Genomic DNA, 15769 nt, shown 5'->3' on the forward strand with positions numbered 1-15769 from the left:
GAGTGCCGTAAGTCAATTCATGCACAGCCCCACTGAGGAACACATGGAAGCAGTCTACAGGATTCTTAGATATTTAAAAATGACACCAGGGAAAGGTCTATTCTTCAGAAAGACAGAGAATCGTGACACTGAAGTATACTCAGATGCGAATTGGGCAGGAAACATCATTGACAGGCGGTCCACTTCTGGATACTGTTCTTTTGTCTGGGGAAATCTTGTTACCTGGAGGAGTAAGAAGCAATCAATTGTAGCCAGAAGTAGTGCAGAAGCTGAGTACAGAGCTCTAGCACAGGGAATTTGTGAAGGGATTTGGATAAAAAGGATTCTTAGTGAACTGGGACAAACGAGTTCATCTCCGATTCTGATGATGTGTGATAATCAGGCAGCTATAAGCATAGCAAAGAATCCCGTGCATCATGACAGGACCAAGCACGTTGAGATTGACAGACACTTCATCACAGAGAAGGTGACTAATGAGATGGTTAAATTGAACTACGTTCCTACCAAGCACCAAACCGCAGACATCCTCACCAAAGCTTTACCTAGGCCTAACTTCGAAGACTTAACTTGCAAGCTGGGATTATATGATATATATTCTCCAGCTTGAAGGGGAGTGTTGAAATTCGGCATTCAAAGTTAGGGTTTTAAATTAGGAAAGTATTTTAGGAATAAAAAAGGAGAGATCATTTAGGATATTTCCTTAGGATTCAGTTTCCTATTTTTTAGGAGAGAATCAAGCTAGATAGATATTTTCTTATTCAGTCATTTGTGTATATATGTGTATGGCGTGTTCCGAATAAATCAATAAAGGAGTTCAGAAATTCTTCAATCCCCAAGCACCAAAACCTAGTAATAGACTAAGAACCTAGGGTTCAAGATACTAGTACCAAGAGAAGCTTAAAAGCATGGTGTTTTCTTAAGAAATCAATTATTTGATGTGCAAGATGTCCTCATCATTTAGCTACTAGAACCAAATAATTTTCTGTACTTCACATGCCTATTTATATGGATGTCAGTGAGATCACCTTCACCTAGGCCTTAGGGACATTTTTACAAAGAATATGAATTGCTGATGAATTTTCAGAAATTTGTGTCACCCATTTTCATTAATAATCTACCCAACTTAGAAGTTGAATCTGGAAAGGTGAAACAAATTCACCATTTCACACTCAGATGATGACTTAAATTAAGGGCAATTCAAACTATATAGCACAAGTAGTTGTAGTAAAGATATACCAAGCACAAAGTAGTAAAGATTCAAGTACAAATTTAACTTTCCTCTGTTGTTTTCAGCATCTTGTATTTCAAAATTATTTCTAATGTGCAAAAATGAAGAGGGTCCTGCTAGGTAGAAATCCAGCCTTAAAACCCTCAAAACCTTATGAACAAGTCAAATTCAAATCTAAATAGAATCTTTCAATAAATTTTCAAAATATAGTCAGAACAAGTAATTTACCTTGGCAATACTTATAGTCTGTTGCTCCATTGCTTCATGTATGGTTGCCCTATCATGTTCCCTCATACTGTCAAACAGAACATGATTTAGATTAAGAATTAAGAAAGGGGAAGACAAAATGGGAAGGTGGGGAATAACTTGAAAACAAGATGAGAGATGATAGGAGAAACAATGAAAAAAAAAATTATATAAAAGATAGAGGTTTTATATATATATATAACCTGACACCAGGTTGTTAAAATATAATATTAGGGATATTTATGCCTTATGTATGTTAGAAGTGTAATAAGTAGTTGCCTCACGTTTGTTTACTCTCATTGTTTCCTTCTATTCCTCTTTCTTTTTTTCTTTTTTTTCTCTTTTTCAAACCAGGCAATTCACCATAATACTAGCAACTATAATTAACCATCTCATTCAAATAACTAGCAACCTAATAATAGATCATTTTGGGGGAAGCAAGTCAAATTCATAGTGGATAACTATGACTTTATCACAAACCTCCATGCTAGAAAATTTCAATCGCCTAATTATGTCAACCACAGTTATTAGCAGAGTTATTTCTTTAAGGGGGTTAAAAAAAAAGGAAAAGAGAACAACACAACTACCAAAATGATAAGAATAACAAGACTCAAAGAAAGAACCATAGTCGGTTGATATATTTTTCCTTTTCCTTCTCAAAATAGGGTTCAGAAAACAAAATAGATTATGCATGTCGAGTTTGATACACGATTTGCAAAAGCAAAGAGAAAGGTTGCCCTATTTAAAGTTCATGATGGACAAAAATAGCTTTTTCATTCAATCAAAATAGCAATACCTATTGAATTCGTCTATACAACAAAGCCCACCATCTGCCAAAACAAGTGCCCCAGCTTCCAACATCCATTCCCCTAAAAATTCCTTAGAAGCGGTTAGTCTTTTTAGTTGAATTGAATTTCACATATGTGGTGATATTATGTTACAGAGAAAATTTCAAGGATGCCCAATGAAATTTTTAAAAATAAATGTTGTACATACTTATATGATGACCTACAAAGGGCTTAAAAAAACAATAGATAAAATTTCAAACTAAATCCATTTCATAAGCAGAATTTCAATCCACGATATTTTTTTGGGCTTATACTTTATTGGGTTAAATATTGATAAATTGAGTAAACATATATCCTTCAATGAGATAAATAAAGAAATAACTGATATTGGCATTCAACTTAAAGTAATACATCCAGAAATTATACTAAAAGATCTTTTATGGAAATGATTTAGCTGCATGAAACAATTATCCCATTCCATGAACCACCTAATTCATATTCCAATTACACTGATTTAGCCACCATAACATGTCTCCCTTTGTAAGAACATGTCTCCCATTTCATGAAATATTTTTTTTCTTTAAACATTGGATAGAAGATGTATGACTGAAAGCAGAAGGCAATAAAGAAAGTAACTGTTGAAACCGTAGGTTTGATTTTTAGGAGTTCGAATTTAAAAATAAAATCAGAAGATAAGGCTTGACTGAGTCCTATTATTTTGGACTGTTTAGTTTAGATAAGTCCTAGATTTTTAGGAGTTTGAATTTAAAATGAAACCAGAAGATAAGGCTTGATTGAATCCTATTATTCTAAATTGTTTAGTTTAGATAAGTCCTAATGTATTTAAATTTGTTTTTATCTCTAGTTTGAAAGAGAGAATATCGGATGATATTCTGCAAGATGGGATTGCTTCGTCTATTTAAGTTCTCGATGTAAACCAAATTTTTTTCAATAGAGTATCATTCAATTTCTCTTCCAAATTCAATATGGTATCAAATCCCAAGATCTGAACATAAACATGGTGAAAACTACAATGACTGGCGAATGTCTAGCAAGGTCTTCAAATGTCATCTCCAATTCTTCTCTTGTCAATTCTGATGGTAATGGTGGTTCTGAAAATTCCATTCACCACATTACTGTCCACAAATTAAATGGCAAGAATTATCTCCAATGGGCTTAATCGGTAATGATGTATATATGTGGGAGAGGCAAAGATGACTACATCACAGGCGCGAAAACAACCCCTATGAAGAATGATGCATCTTACAAAACCTAGTTTTCTGAGAACAATATGATTATGTCTTGGCTTACTAATTCCATGGAGACAGACGTAGGCTAGACGTTCCTATTCTACAAGACAACAAAAGAAATCTGGGATGCAACCAAGGAGACATTTTCAAACAACGGAAATGCAACAGAGGTGTTCGAAATCAAAAGTCAGCTTCTAGAATTACGGCAAGGGGACCTCAGTGGGACCCAATACTTCAGCATTCTCTCCCTATATTGGCAAAAATTGGACGTGTACAAAGAATTGGAATGGGATTGCACTAGTGACAACATCAAATATCAAAAAACTGTGGAAAAAGAAAGGATCTTCCCATTCTTGGCGGGACTCAACAAAAATCTTGATGAAGTCTGAGGAAGGATTCTTAGCACTAAGCAACTCCCATCACTGAGAGAGGTGTGTTCTGAGGTCCGACAAGAAGAGAGTTGAAAGAAGGTCATGATGAAGGATCACAACTCATCAGAGTCCTTTTCGAGCAATGACGGATCAGCCTTGGCCACCAAGGGACCGAATTCTCAACACTTTGATTCACAAAGGAGATCCAATGGGCCATGGTGTGATCATTGTAATCAAGTTGGTCACACTCGAGAAACCTGTTGGAAAATTCATAGGAAGCCGTCCAATTGGAAAAGTAACAGAACTCAGGAAAATGAACCTCAAGGTTATTGTGCCACCAATGATGAACCACCACAATCCAATAACTCAGCCAACAAAACGCCTTTAAGTTGAGAATAGATGGAGCTACTTCAGAAACTCCTCACACGTGATCCTTCGAGTACCTCCACTATAGGATCAAGTTCCATTGCCCAGAAAGGTATATGTTCCAAAGCCTTGAATGCTTTTTCAAAGTCAAACTCATGGATTATCGACTCTAGCACATCCGATCACATGACCGGTGATATAACTCTTTTTCACTCTTATCAACATTGTTCTAAGAGTTATAAAATTAAAATAGTTGATGGCTCTTACTCATGGGTGGTCAGTAAAGGGAGTGTCATTCTTCCGAATAGCTTTAGATTGCTCTCTGTTCTTCATGTTCCTAAGCTTACATGTAACCTGCTCTCTATAAGCAAAGTCACTAAAGATCTGAACTGTGTTACTAAATTCTTTCCTAATCATTGTGAATTTCAAGAAATGGAGACGGGGAAGATGATTGGTTGTGCCTGGGAGCATGAGGGTTTATATATCTTTGGAAATAAAGCTGCAAAAGGGCAAACTCAGAAGGCAAGCTGCAATGTTCTTTCATCTTTTACAAATTCCAATGACCATGAAATAATGTTTTGGCACTTTAGGCTAAGCCACCCAAGCTTTCCATATTTGAAAAAGTTGCTTCCATCGTTATTCAAAAATAAAAACTTAGAGTCATTTCATTGTGAGTTCTATCAATTGTCTAAACATTGTTGAAATTCTTATGTTTCACAACCTTATAAAAAATCTCATCCTTCTTCGCTCATACATAATGATTTATGGGGACCTTCCAATATTAGCAACGTAATAGGCTCTAAGTGGTTCATTTCATTTATTGACGATCATACACGAATATGCTGGGTGTATTTGTTAAAAGAAAATTTTGAAGCAAAAGACTGACAATGGTACTGAATACTTTAATTCAATTCTTGGACCCTATCTTCTTGAACATGGCATTATTCATCAAAGCTCATGCATGGCTACACCACAACAAAATAAAATTTCAGAAAGAAAAAATCATGATTTGTTGGAAGTTGCTTGATCCCTTATGTTCTCGACAAATGTTCCTAAATATTTTTGGGGGGAAGCCGTTCTTATTGCATCATACTTGATAAACAGAATGCCCACTAGAGTATTACAGTACCAAACTCCCATTGAAGTCCTAAAAAATTGCTACCCTAACATTCGGCTAGTGTCATCCCTTCCACCAAAAATTTTTGGTTACAGCGTTTTTATCAACACTCATGCTCAAAACAAAACGAAACTAGATCCAAGAGCCCCCAAATGTCTTTTCTTGGAATATTCTTCAACCCAAAAAGGTTATAAATGTTACTCTCCTATCACAAAAAGGTTCTATGTTCCATGGATGTAACATTCCTTGAGAATCAAGCCTATTTTCCCAAAACTCAGCTTCAGGGGGTGATTTTAAGGAATTCCAGCTCAGATCAATTTTGGGATATTGCTATTCTAGTTGATATTGCTCTTCCAGCCCAGCCCCAATTTTCGAATATGCCACCTCAACTACCCCTGTAACAGTAAGTAAGTCCAGCCCTGAAACCACTATTTTTTTTTTTGATAAGTAAGCAAGCAATAGATTAAGAAGTGGCAAAAAGCCACAAGGCATACAGGGAGTATACACAGTAGCCTAAGCCAAAAAACACAAAAAACAGACAACCTCACCAGCCCTTAAGTGGACGCTAGCCACTCCAAAAAGCCTAAGAGAGACAAGGACTCCTCACCAATGTACACCCGAGCGCAACTCTACAGATTACAAACAAAAGAATTTTTGAGCTTCTAAATAGCTAAAGAACCCCCCCCCCCCCTAAAAGCTAACATATTCCTCTCATTCCAAACCGTCCAAAAAATACACAACGGGATGGAATTCCAAATCTTTTTCCTTTTTTTCCCCACAAAAGGGTCCACTGTTTTTGGGAACACCCACGGAACCCCAAACAAGGCGAGAATGATCTCCCAGAGGACCCTGACCACTGTACAGTGTAAAAGAATATGATTTACAGTTTCTTCTTCACAACCACACAAAAAACAACGATTGGGGAGCTGCCATCCCCGTTTTTTAAGACTATCCAGGGTAAAAATCTTCCTCCAAGTGGCCTCCCAAGCAAAAAAAGCAGCTTTGGTTGGAGCCTTATCCACCCAAATGTTCTTCTTCGGGAAAGTGAAGTCATTGGGAGCGACCATCAGAATATAAGTGTCCTTAACCCCAAAGATACCACTTCCCCCACCTTTCCAAAACACCGAATCCTCTTCTGAAGATATCCTGCAATCCCTCAACAAAATCAGCAACTCCCCTATCAAATCCAACTCCCAATCATTAAAGTCTCTACAAAATCTGAGGTTCCAACCTCCTTGACCAAAGCTAGAGTCCCACACTTCATTAACTGTTGCATTCCTATGGACCGCTAAAGCAAATAACAGGGGGAAGATTTGGGACAGCGCTGCATTGCCACACCAATGATCAATCCAGAACTTAATTTTAGTCCCTTTACCCACTTTAAACTGGAAATTATCCCAACACCAGCAAGCCTCCTTCAGAATCTCCTTCCAAACCCTCACTCCATATGTCCCACAAACCTCATTAGTCCTCCACCCAAAACCCTCCTGGCCATACTTCACCAACAACACCTTCTTCCAAAGATTATCCTTTTCAGTGGCAAATCTCTAAACCCATTTTCCCAGCAAGGCCTTGTTCAGAAGGATAATCTTCCTTAAACCTAGACCACCCTTCTCCTTTTGAGCGCACACCACCTTCCAATTGATTAAGTGGACTTTCCTTTCCAAGCTTCCCCCTCCCCAAAGGAAGTCTCTTTGTAATTTTTCCATCCTTTTTGCAACAATCTTGGGCATTCGAAAAAGGGACAATTGGTAAATCGGCATGCTGGCCAGTATGCTCTTAATAAGGATGATTCTCCCGCCTTTAAAAATATATTGTCTTTTCCACAAGGTTAGTCTTCTCCTCATTCTCTCTTCCACCCCATCCCACATAGAAAGAGTCTTGTGATAGGCTCCTAAAGGCAGCCCCAAATAAACAGTGGGCAAAGACCCCACCCTACACCCTAGCTCCACTGCCATTTCCTCAATCTCTTCCACCTCTCTAACTGGAATTAATTCGTTTTTGGCCAGATTGATCCTTAAACCGGAAGCAGCCTCAAACCAAGCCAAAGTCCAACTCAAGAAAGTTAGATTCTCTTTCCTTGCTTCACAGAATATGATTGTATCATCAACAATGAGTAAATGGGACACATTTAACTCCATCCTTCCTCCCCCCCGAAGCTTACAGCCTTAAATGAACCCCCCATCCGCAGCCCTTCTTAAAAGTGCACTTAGCACTTCCATTCCCAACACAAAAAGGTAAGGAGAAAGAGGGTCTCCTTGACGCACCCCCTTGATGCTTGAAAAGAAGCCTGCAGGCACCCCATTGACGAGAACAGAGAACTTGGTAGTTGAGATGCATTGCCAAATCCACTCCATCCACCGAGACCCAAAGCCCATCTTATGCAAAACCTTCATTAAAAAACTCCAATTTATGTTGTCATATGCTTTTTCAATGTCCAATTTACAAATCAGCCCTTTCTCTTTTCGTTTTTGCCAAAAGTCAACCACCTCATTAGCTATAAGCGAGGCATCCAAAATCTGTCTACCCTTCACAAACTCGTTTTGATCCTCGGAAACCACCTTTCCTAAAACCTTCTTCAGCCTAATAGCCAGTACCTTAGCCAACAACTTGTACAGACCCCCTAGGAGGCTAATGGGCCGGAAATCCCCCAAATCCTCATCACCCCCTTTTTTTGGAATGAGGACCAGGAAAGTGGTGTTCAGGCTTTTGGCAAAGGATCTTTGATCATAAAACTCCTTGAACAACTCCAAGATTTCCTCCTTCATAAAATCCTAACATGCTTGCCAAAAGGCCACTGTGAAGCCATCTGGGCCAGGAGCTTTGTCACCATTCAGCTCCAACAGGGCAGAATGGATTTCTTCCTCAAAGAAGGGCACTTCCAAATTTTCACCTACGATGGAGATGCAGCCCCTCTATGTCCGCTCTCCAGCCTGGCTTATTCCAGCAAATTTGACCTCAGAGCTTTGGGTTTATTCCAGATGAAAAGTTGCCAAGGATATACAAACTCCCATGCCCTCAGCTGATGGCCGGTTAACTGAACCTAATCCGGATCCTCATGACCAGAATTCAAGTAACACAATAACTGATACTAATCTAGTTGTATTATATGATTTGGATGTTCCTATTGCATTTTGGAAAGGGGTTAGATCGTGTACTACACATCCCATTGCTGATTTTGTTTCCTATGAAAGATTATCTCCACAGTTTTGAGCATTTACTGCTAATCTCTCTAAAGTTGATATACCCAGGGACATTCATGAGGCATTACAACATCCAAATTGGAAAGCAGCTGTGCATGAGGAGATTAAAGCTCTTGAAAAAAATGGAACCTGGGAATTAACCAAATTGCCTTTAGGAAAATCTACTGTGGGATGCAAGTGGATTTTCAATGTGAAATATAAAGTTGATGGGAACATTGACATATATAAGGCAGGATTGGTGGCTAAGGGATTTATGCAAACGTATGGAGTGGATTATCAAGAAACTTTTGCTCCAGTTGCAAAACTTAACACTGTTCAAGTTCTACACTCCATTGCAGTCAACAATGATTGGCCTCTTTATCAGCTAGACGTAAAAAACGCATTCCTAAATGGTGGTCTCAATGAAGAAGTCTACATGGATATTCCACCAGGATTCAAAGACGCTGAAAAAAAGAACCGAGTGTGCAAGTTAAAGAAATCTTTGTATGGCTTAACGCAATCACTTAGGGCCTAATTTGACGGTTTCACTTCACCTATTAAGAAAGTTGGGTACAACCAAGGGCAATCAGATCATACAATGTTTTTCAAACATTCATCAGATGGGAAAATAGTTGTTCTTATCGTCTATGTAGACGACATAATTCTTACAGGTGATGATGAAGCAAAAATGATAAATCTGAAAAACACCCTCTCTCAAGAATTCGAAATCAAGGACTTGGGAGCTCTTAGGTACTTCCTTGGCATGGAGGTGGCTCGAACTTCAAGTGGAATATCAGTTTCTCAATGGAAATATGTCCTTGATCTTGAAAGGAAACCGGTATGCTTGGATGTAGACCAGCGGACACACCTATGGAGCAGAATGGCAAGCTTAGTGATGAAGAAGAAAGCCCTCCGGTTAACAAAGGTCAATACCAAAGACTTGTTGGGAAGTTGATCTTTTTATCCCATACTAGGCCAAACATAGCCTTTCCTGTTAGTGTGGTTAGTCAATTCATGCAAGCTCCCACTAAAGAACATCTTAGTGCAGTTCACAAAATTCTCCGATACTTGAAAATGACACCTGGAAAGGGGTTATTTTTTGGTAAAAGTACCAAACGAAGAATCGAAGTATATTCTGACGCAGATTGGGCAGGTTCCATGAAGGATAGAAGGTCCACTTCAAGCTATTGTACCTACGTATGGAGTAATTTGGTTACTTGGAGAAGTAAGAAGCAGTTTGTAATGGCTCGAAGTAGTGCGTAAGCTGAGTTTCGGGCTATTGCACTTGGTGTATGTGAAGGACTATGGCTAAAACATGTGATGGAGGAGTTGAAGATTTCAACTAAGTTTCCAATGAAAATGTTTTGTGATAATCAAGCAGCCATCAACATCTCCCATAATCTGGTTCATCATGACAGAACCAAACATGTGGAAATAGACCGATATTTCATCAAGGAGAAAGTTGAGAATGGGGAGTTTTTATTGCAGTACCCGCCTACCAAACTTCAAACTACAAACATTCTTACAAAAGCTCTACCAAGACAACATTTCGATTCTCTTATAAGCAAACTGGGAATGATCAATATCCATTCCTCAGTTTGAGGAGGAGTGTTGAAACCGTAGGTTTGATTTTTAGGAGTTTGAATTTAAAAATAAAATCAGAAGATAAGGCTTGACTGAGTCCTATTATTTTGGACTATTTAGTTTAGATAAGTCCTAGATTTTTTGGAGTTTGAATTTAAAATAAAACCAGAAGATAAGGCTTGATTGAATCCTCTTATTATGGATTGTTTAGTTTAGATGAGTCCTAGTGTGTTTAAATTTGCTTTTATCTCTAGTTTGAATTAGAAAGATTATTAGATGATATTTTGCAGGATGGGATTGCTTTGTCTATTTAAGTTCTCGATGTAAACCAAAATTTTTCAATAGAGTATCATTCAGTTTCTCTTCCAAATTCAATAGTAACCAACAAACAAATGTCCAAAAAAGTTTAAGACACAAGTAGATAAAGAAGAGAACAGAAGAGAAAAAAAACATGCCATACTGTAATGGTAGTTAAAGTTCAAACATATTAATTGAAGTACTAAGCATAATATTTACCTCCATCCCTGACTGCAGTAACAGTCAATCCAGCACTAGTGCTTCCAAACCCAGTAGTAATAACAGATCTGTTGCTCAACTTGGCAGCAAACTTCAAGAACTGAGATTTTCCAGTACCTATGTGACTTAGAAGTTATCATGCTGTTTTTGGCAGTTCAAAAAATTTATCTGCTCCCTGAAATCTCCTCTGTTAATCAAATTATGAGAAAAGAAACACAAAACAATCCTTAAGTTGATGCCTATTGAAGCCCAAAAATCAAAGTTAGGGGTGCACTCAATTTTAGGTAAGAAGTAAAAATCCCCGGCATATTGTAGGGTCATTTGAGATTAAAAGAAAACAAATTGTAAATTAATTTCTTTTTCTGGACAAGTAGTAGACAGCAAACAAAGTTGATTCAACTCAAGCTATAGACAATGTTTGAGTCCACTCAACTCAACTCTAGTTCATTATTCATGTGCTGGGGTCCAAAAGTGAAACAAACAGTACTACATTCTCTTAACTCACATGCATGCCTTGAAAATCTAATTCACCTGACAAGACATGCAAAATACATGTACTAATGCATTGCCATCATTTTCTATTTTACTATTGATAGGAATAAGAGTAAGATATCCAAGAGTTTGAGAGGCACATGTCTACTAGCATGTATCAAGAAATGGTTGTGAGCTTCTTTCATTGGAAAGAGAGTTATATATATAAAAGGACACAAAACAGGATGGGCTGTGGCAAGCACGCAGAAGGAATACAGGCAACACCCTCAAAACAAGATGGAAAAGAAAAAAAAATGGAGACTTCAAGCCCTTCCAACCTATCAATGAAATTCAAAAAACACACGCTCCCCAACAAGTCCACTGGCCAAACAAACAATAACTTGAGAATAATTTCTTTCACTTTCAACTCCGAAAGCCCACTTGGCTCAAAAACTTGGTGACTCCTCTTCCCCCGAAGACACCAGGCTTGGTACAATGAAGTTGTGATCTACATTTTCATTTTCTTCACAGATCAACAAAGCCAACTAGAAAGATATTCCTTTGACAGTCTAGACAAGATGCAAACCACCTCAAAAAGAATCAACCATAGACCAGAGGTTACAGAACTGTTGTATCAAGAGATGTTTGGTGGACTTCTCATCTCTCTTCGCATACAACACAATTCACCAGAGTTCTACCCAAACAGAGTTCCAAATTTTTATAATGCACCTATTGAAATAAAATGTTAAAAGTAGCTAAGCAGAATTTTATGACAAAAAAAAAAATGCATAACACTTTCCTTGCATCAAAGAATACACTGTCTAGATGTTCCTATATAATAGTATCCAAGTTCACTACCCTAAAGAGGCTCGATAGCAAGGGTTAGTAATTGCAATACAACATTCCTAGGAATTTTAGCATTTATGTGGTCTTACATAAAACAGAAGCCTGTCCTTATTTTAAAACACAGATCTGATCAACTCAGTTGCACAGATGCATTGCTGGAAGGGATCCAAAATTAAAGCTTAAAATCATGAGGATCTATTGGATTAGCATAGCTTAGACATGTAGTGTCATGTGAATCTTGGGAAATAGTAAGTCTTGCAAAGTGACTTAAAACCCAGAATTCTTGATGGATTGAGATTCTCTTAAATTTCTCAAGTCAGGATCTCAGTCTGAACTTCCACAATTCAACAGGAGGAAGTTTTCCAATCATATTCAAGCTTGAATCACAGTGTTTCTGATTCAAGCCTTAATGTATTTATCCATTAAAAATTATTTTAACAAAAATATACAACTTAACCTAAATTTGAAACGGCTAATGCTAAGACTAACAAAGCCTGATGGTGTCAGTAAGGAAAACCAGAGAAGAAATTACCAGGATCACCAACTAGAAGCAAATGAGACTCTCCTCGAACCTTAGTCCCAGAAGCATCAACATGTTGCACACCTCCGATAAGTGTTAATGCAACTAGATTAAAAGAAGAAAAGTTGGATGTGGTGAGTGAAGTATGAAGCAATAAAGATTATATAATTTTAAAGAAAGAAAAAAATATAATCTCAAATTTGGACCACATTAGCATGTCCTCTGTAAATAGGAGTTTAAAGGTGAAACAGTATAATGGAAATTTAATCTTCAAAATCTGTGACAATGGAACTTGACATTGGAAAGGAATATACCTGCAAGTTTCACAGTGAAGAGTCCAAAAACTTGTGGGCAAATACCCCTAAGAATGGCATTTCTCCCTGGTGCAATTGAACTGCTTGAAATTAAAAGTAGAAGATACCAAAATTCACAGAGGAACTCTATATAAAGGATGCTAAAAGAATAAAAATGAATAGCGAACACACTTTTTTAACAAGGAATTCCTTATATAGCCCAAATCTTCATATGCTGATATAGAAAAATTATGAAAATGATATGAATAACTAATTTTCACCTTTTAATGGGGTATCTTTGAAGTCTGACCAGAACTGCTTGAATTTCATAATGACCTCATCAGGGATATCCATGTCTGATCTAAGCTCATTAGTTCTCCTAAAAACAAAAAGCAAAGAAAATAATAAACAAGAGCAAGTTAAAAAATGCCATGCTCACTAATATATGATATGATAGCATTAGGTTCCAAAAGCATCAAGCATTGTTCAAGTTCTATAAGCCAAAAAAAAAAAAAAGAAAAAGAAATACACATCTGAAGGATTCTGTTTTCCCTTCTTTTTCACCTGGTTAAAAAATGATAAGATTCTGAATTTGTTGTCCCTTGCTGAATTTCAAACAGGCCAGAAAGGCAAGAAGACATAATTTAAAGTGAAAAAGGGTACCAAAATATACACCTACTAGGATACCAAGAGCCTATACAAGACCATACAATTAGGGATCGCAAAGGGGCAGGTTCAAGTTGGAGTGCACCCCCACCAAACCCCTTCCTATTGATATAAATCATCAACCCTGGTCCAAGCTCAAAACCAACACAAGGTAGGACCATGAATCCCATTCCAGGATCGGCCAGGTCGGTTTATATTGGTTGAAAAACAACTCTGATATTTGATTAAAGAATAGTACACATATAGTAGTGTCTAAGAGGCAAACACCCAATTAACAGCTGTTCTAATCACTAACTTACAGCTATCCTAATCAATAGTTGACTGTTACAATAATCCTAATTTGTACATTGATTGACTAATTCTACAAGCTAATATTAACAGCTAATATATTTAGGTCCTTTAGAGCTGATCAGGCCCTAAAATGAAGGGATTCTATTGATTTCCCACACTCCCCTCAAGCTGGTTTGAAGATATTCTTCATTCCTAGCTTGCATGTCACTGAGTTGAAGCTTGGATTAGACACTCCTTTAGTGAATATATCAGCCAAGTGCATTTTATATGAAACAAAAGAAGTGCAAATAAGACTATCATCAATTCTTTTCTTTGATGAAGTGTCTATCCACTTCAACATGTTTAGTGCAATCGTGTTAAACTGGGTTATGTGTGATGCTTATGGCTGCCTTATTGTCGCAATATAGCCTCATAGGTTCTTCAATGTCTACTTGTAATTCTTTTAGTAGAGTTTTGATCCACATGAGTTTACAAATACCTTGGGTCATAGCTTGGTATTCAGCCTCAACACTTGATCTAGCAGCTATTGGTTGTTTTTTACTCCTCCAAGTCACCATGTTGCCCCTTACAAAGGGGCAATACCCTGAAGTGATCTCCTGTCGATTATTTTTATTTTTATTTTTTTATTAGAAACAAAATATATGTATTAATAGAGAAAAGGGACATGAAAAGGATGAGAAATCCTCCCCATGAAGTACAAACCTAATCAAAAGAACTAGGTAAACCTCCACTAACCAAGGAAGGCTATACAAGAGGTACAAAAGGCCGTGTGATCGAAAGAACTAAGTAAACCTCTAACCCAAGGAGGGCTATACAAAAGGAACAAAATGCCTATACAAGTAAAAGAATCCTAACCCTCTAAACCCAAACCTACGGTGTACATAACGGGAGCCAACTAAGTTGGATTACACTCAAAGGATAGGGTTTAAAAATGTCTGTACAATAAGCCCAAAAAGTAACATAAAAATGAAGTTGATCCCACATCATCTCTGGTGTCTTCCAAATGTCCTTGAAAATCCTAGCATTTCTCTCTCTCCACACAATCCATAAGAGAGAGAGAGAGACGCAATTTTCCAAAGAGTCTTGCCTCTAATAGAATTCTCAAAACACTTGAAGGAGATTACCAACATATCACAAATACTGCTAGGCTGAACCCACTCCATCCCAGCCTATGAAAAAAATTTGTGCCACAATCCCAAAGTAATCGGATAATGTAAGAAGAGATGATCAATCTCCTGTTGGTTATAGATCCAACATAATTAGCATCAGTGTAAGCCTCTACTTACATGTGACCATTTTTAGAGAATAACAAACTCATGTCTGGAGTAGCCTTCAAATATCTTAATATCCTCATTACAACTTCCAACTGATCTTCTAAGGGAGCATGCATGAATTGACTCACAACAACAACAACATATGCAATGTCTGGCCTAGTATGAGAAAGGCATATCAAATTGCCAACAAGTCTTCAATATCTTCTTTTATCAACCAATACTCCGTCTAAGTTTATCCCCAACTTATGATTATGATCTATAGGTGTATCCAAAGGCTTACACCCGAACATTCCGATTTGTTCCAGAAGATCAAGAATTTACTTTCTCTGAGACATATATTCCTTCTTTTGATCATGCAATTTCAATGCCAAGGAAATATCTAAGACTTCCCAAGTCTTTAATTTCGAATTCCTTAGCTAATTTATCTTTCAAGTTCTGTATCTCCTCATGATCATCTCTAGTGACTATAATGTCATTCACATAGACAATAAAAATAGTTACCTCTTTCCTTGGTGAACATTTGACAAACAATGTGTAGTTTCCTTGGCTTTGCTAATATTTGAACCCCACAAGGGATTGAGCAAATCATTCAAATCAAGCCCTCGGGGACTATTTCAAGTCGAATAAAGACTTGTTCAACTTACACAACTTCTCATTCTTAAACTACCCCTCGAATCCATGAGGTACACCCATGAAGACTTCTTCTTCCAAGTTCCCATGAAGAAAAGCATTTTTTACATCAAATTATTGAAGTGACCAA

At 37.4% G+C, this 15769-nt stretch overlaps 1 protein-coding gene across 2 annotated transcripts in view; it reads right to left on the reverse strand.

The window, feature by feature from the left end:
* The window catches only part of LOC100243188 (probable DNA helicase MCM9), an 87072-nt gene that overhangs the window by 18808 nt on the left and 52495 nt on the right, over positions 1-15769 (reverse strand). For both annotated transcript variants that reach the window (XM_002263702.4, XM_019225089.2), the window contains exons 8-13: positions 13060-13157; positions 12800-12865; positions 12498-12590; positions 10649-10765; positions 2271-2343; positions 1457-1523 (exon numbers count right to left, since the gene is read on the reverse strand). In XM_002263702.4, the coding sequence (XP_002263738.2) occupies positions 1457-1523; positions 2271-2343; positions 10649-10765; positions 12498-12590; positions 12800-12865; positions 13060-13157 (514 nt within the window). The remainder of the gene's footprint in view (positions 1-1456; positions 1524-2270; positions 2344-10648; positions 10766-12497; positions 12591-12799; positions 12866-13059; positions 13158-15769) is intronic.

The sequence above is a fragment of the Vitis vinifera genome, chromosome 2 (genome assembly GCF_030704535.1).
Source record: "Vitis vinifera cultivar Pinot Noir 40024 chromosome 2, ASM3070453v1".
Lineage (NCBI taxonomy): Eukaryota > Viridiplantae > Streptophyta > Magnoliopsida > Vitales > Vitaceae > Vitis > Vitis vinifera.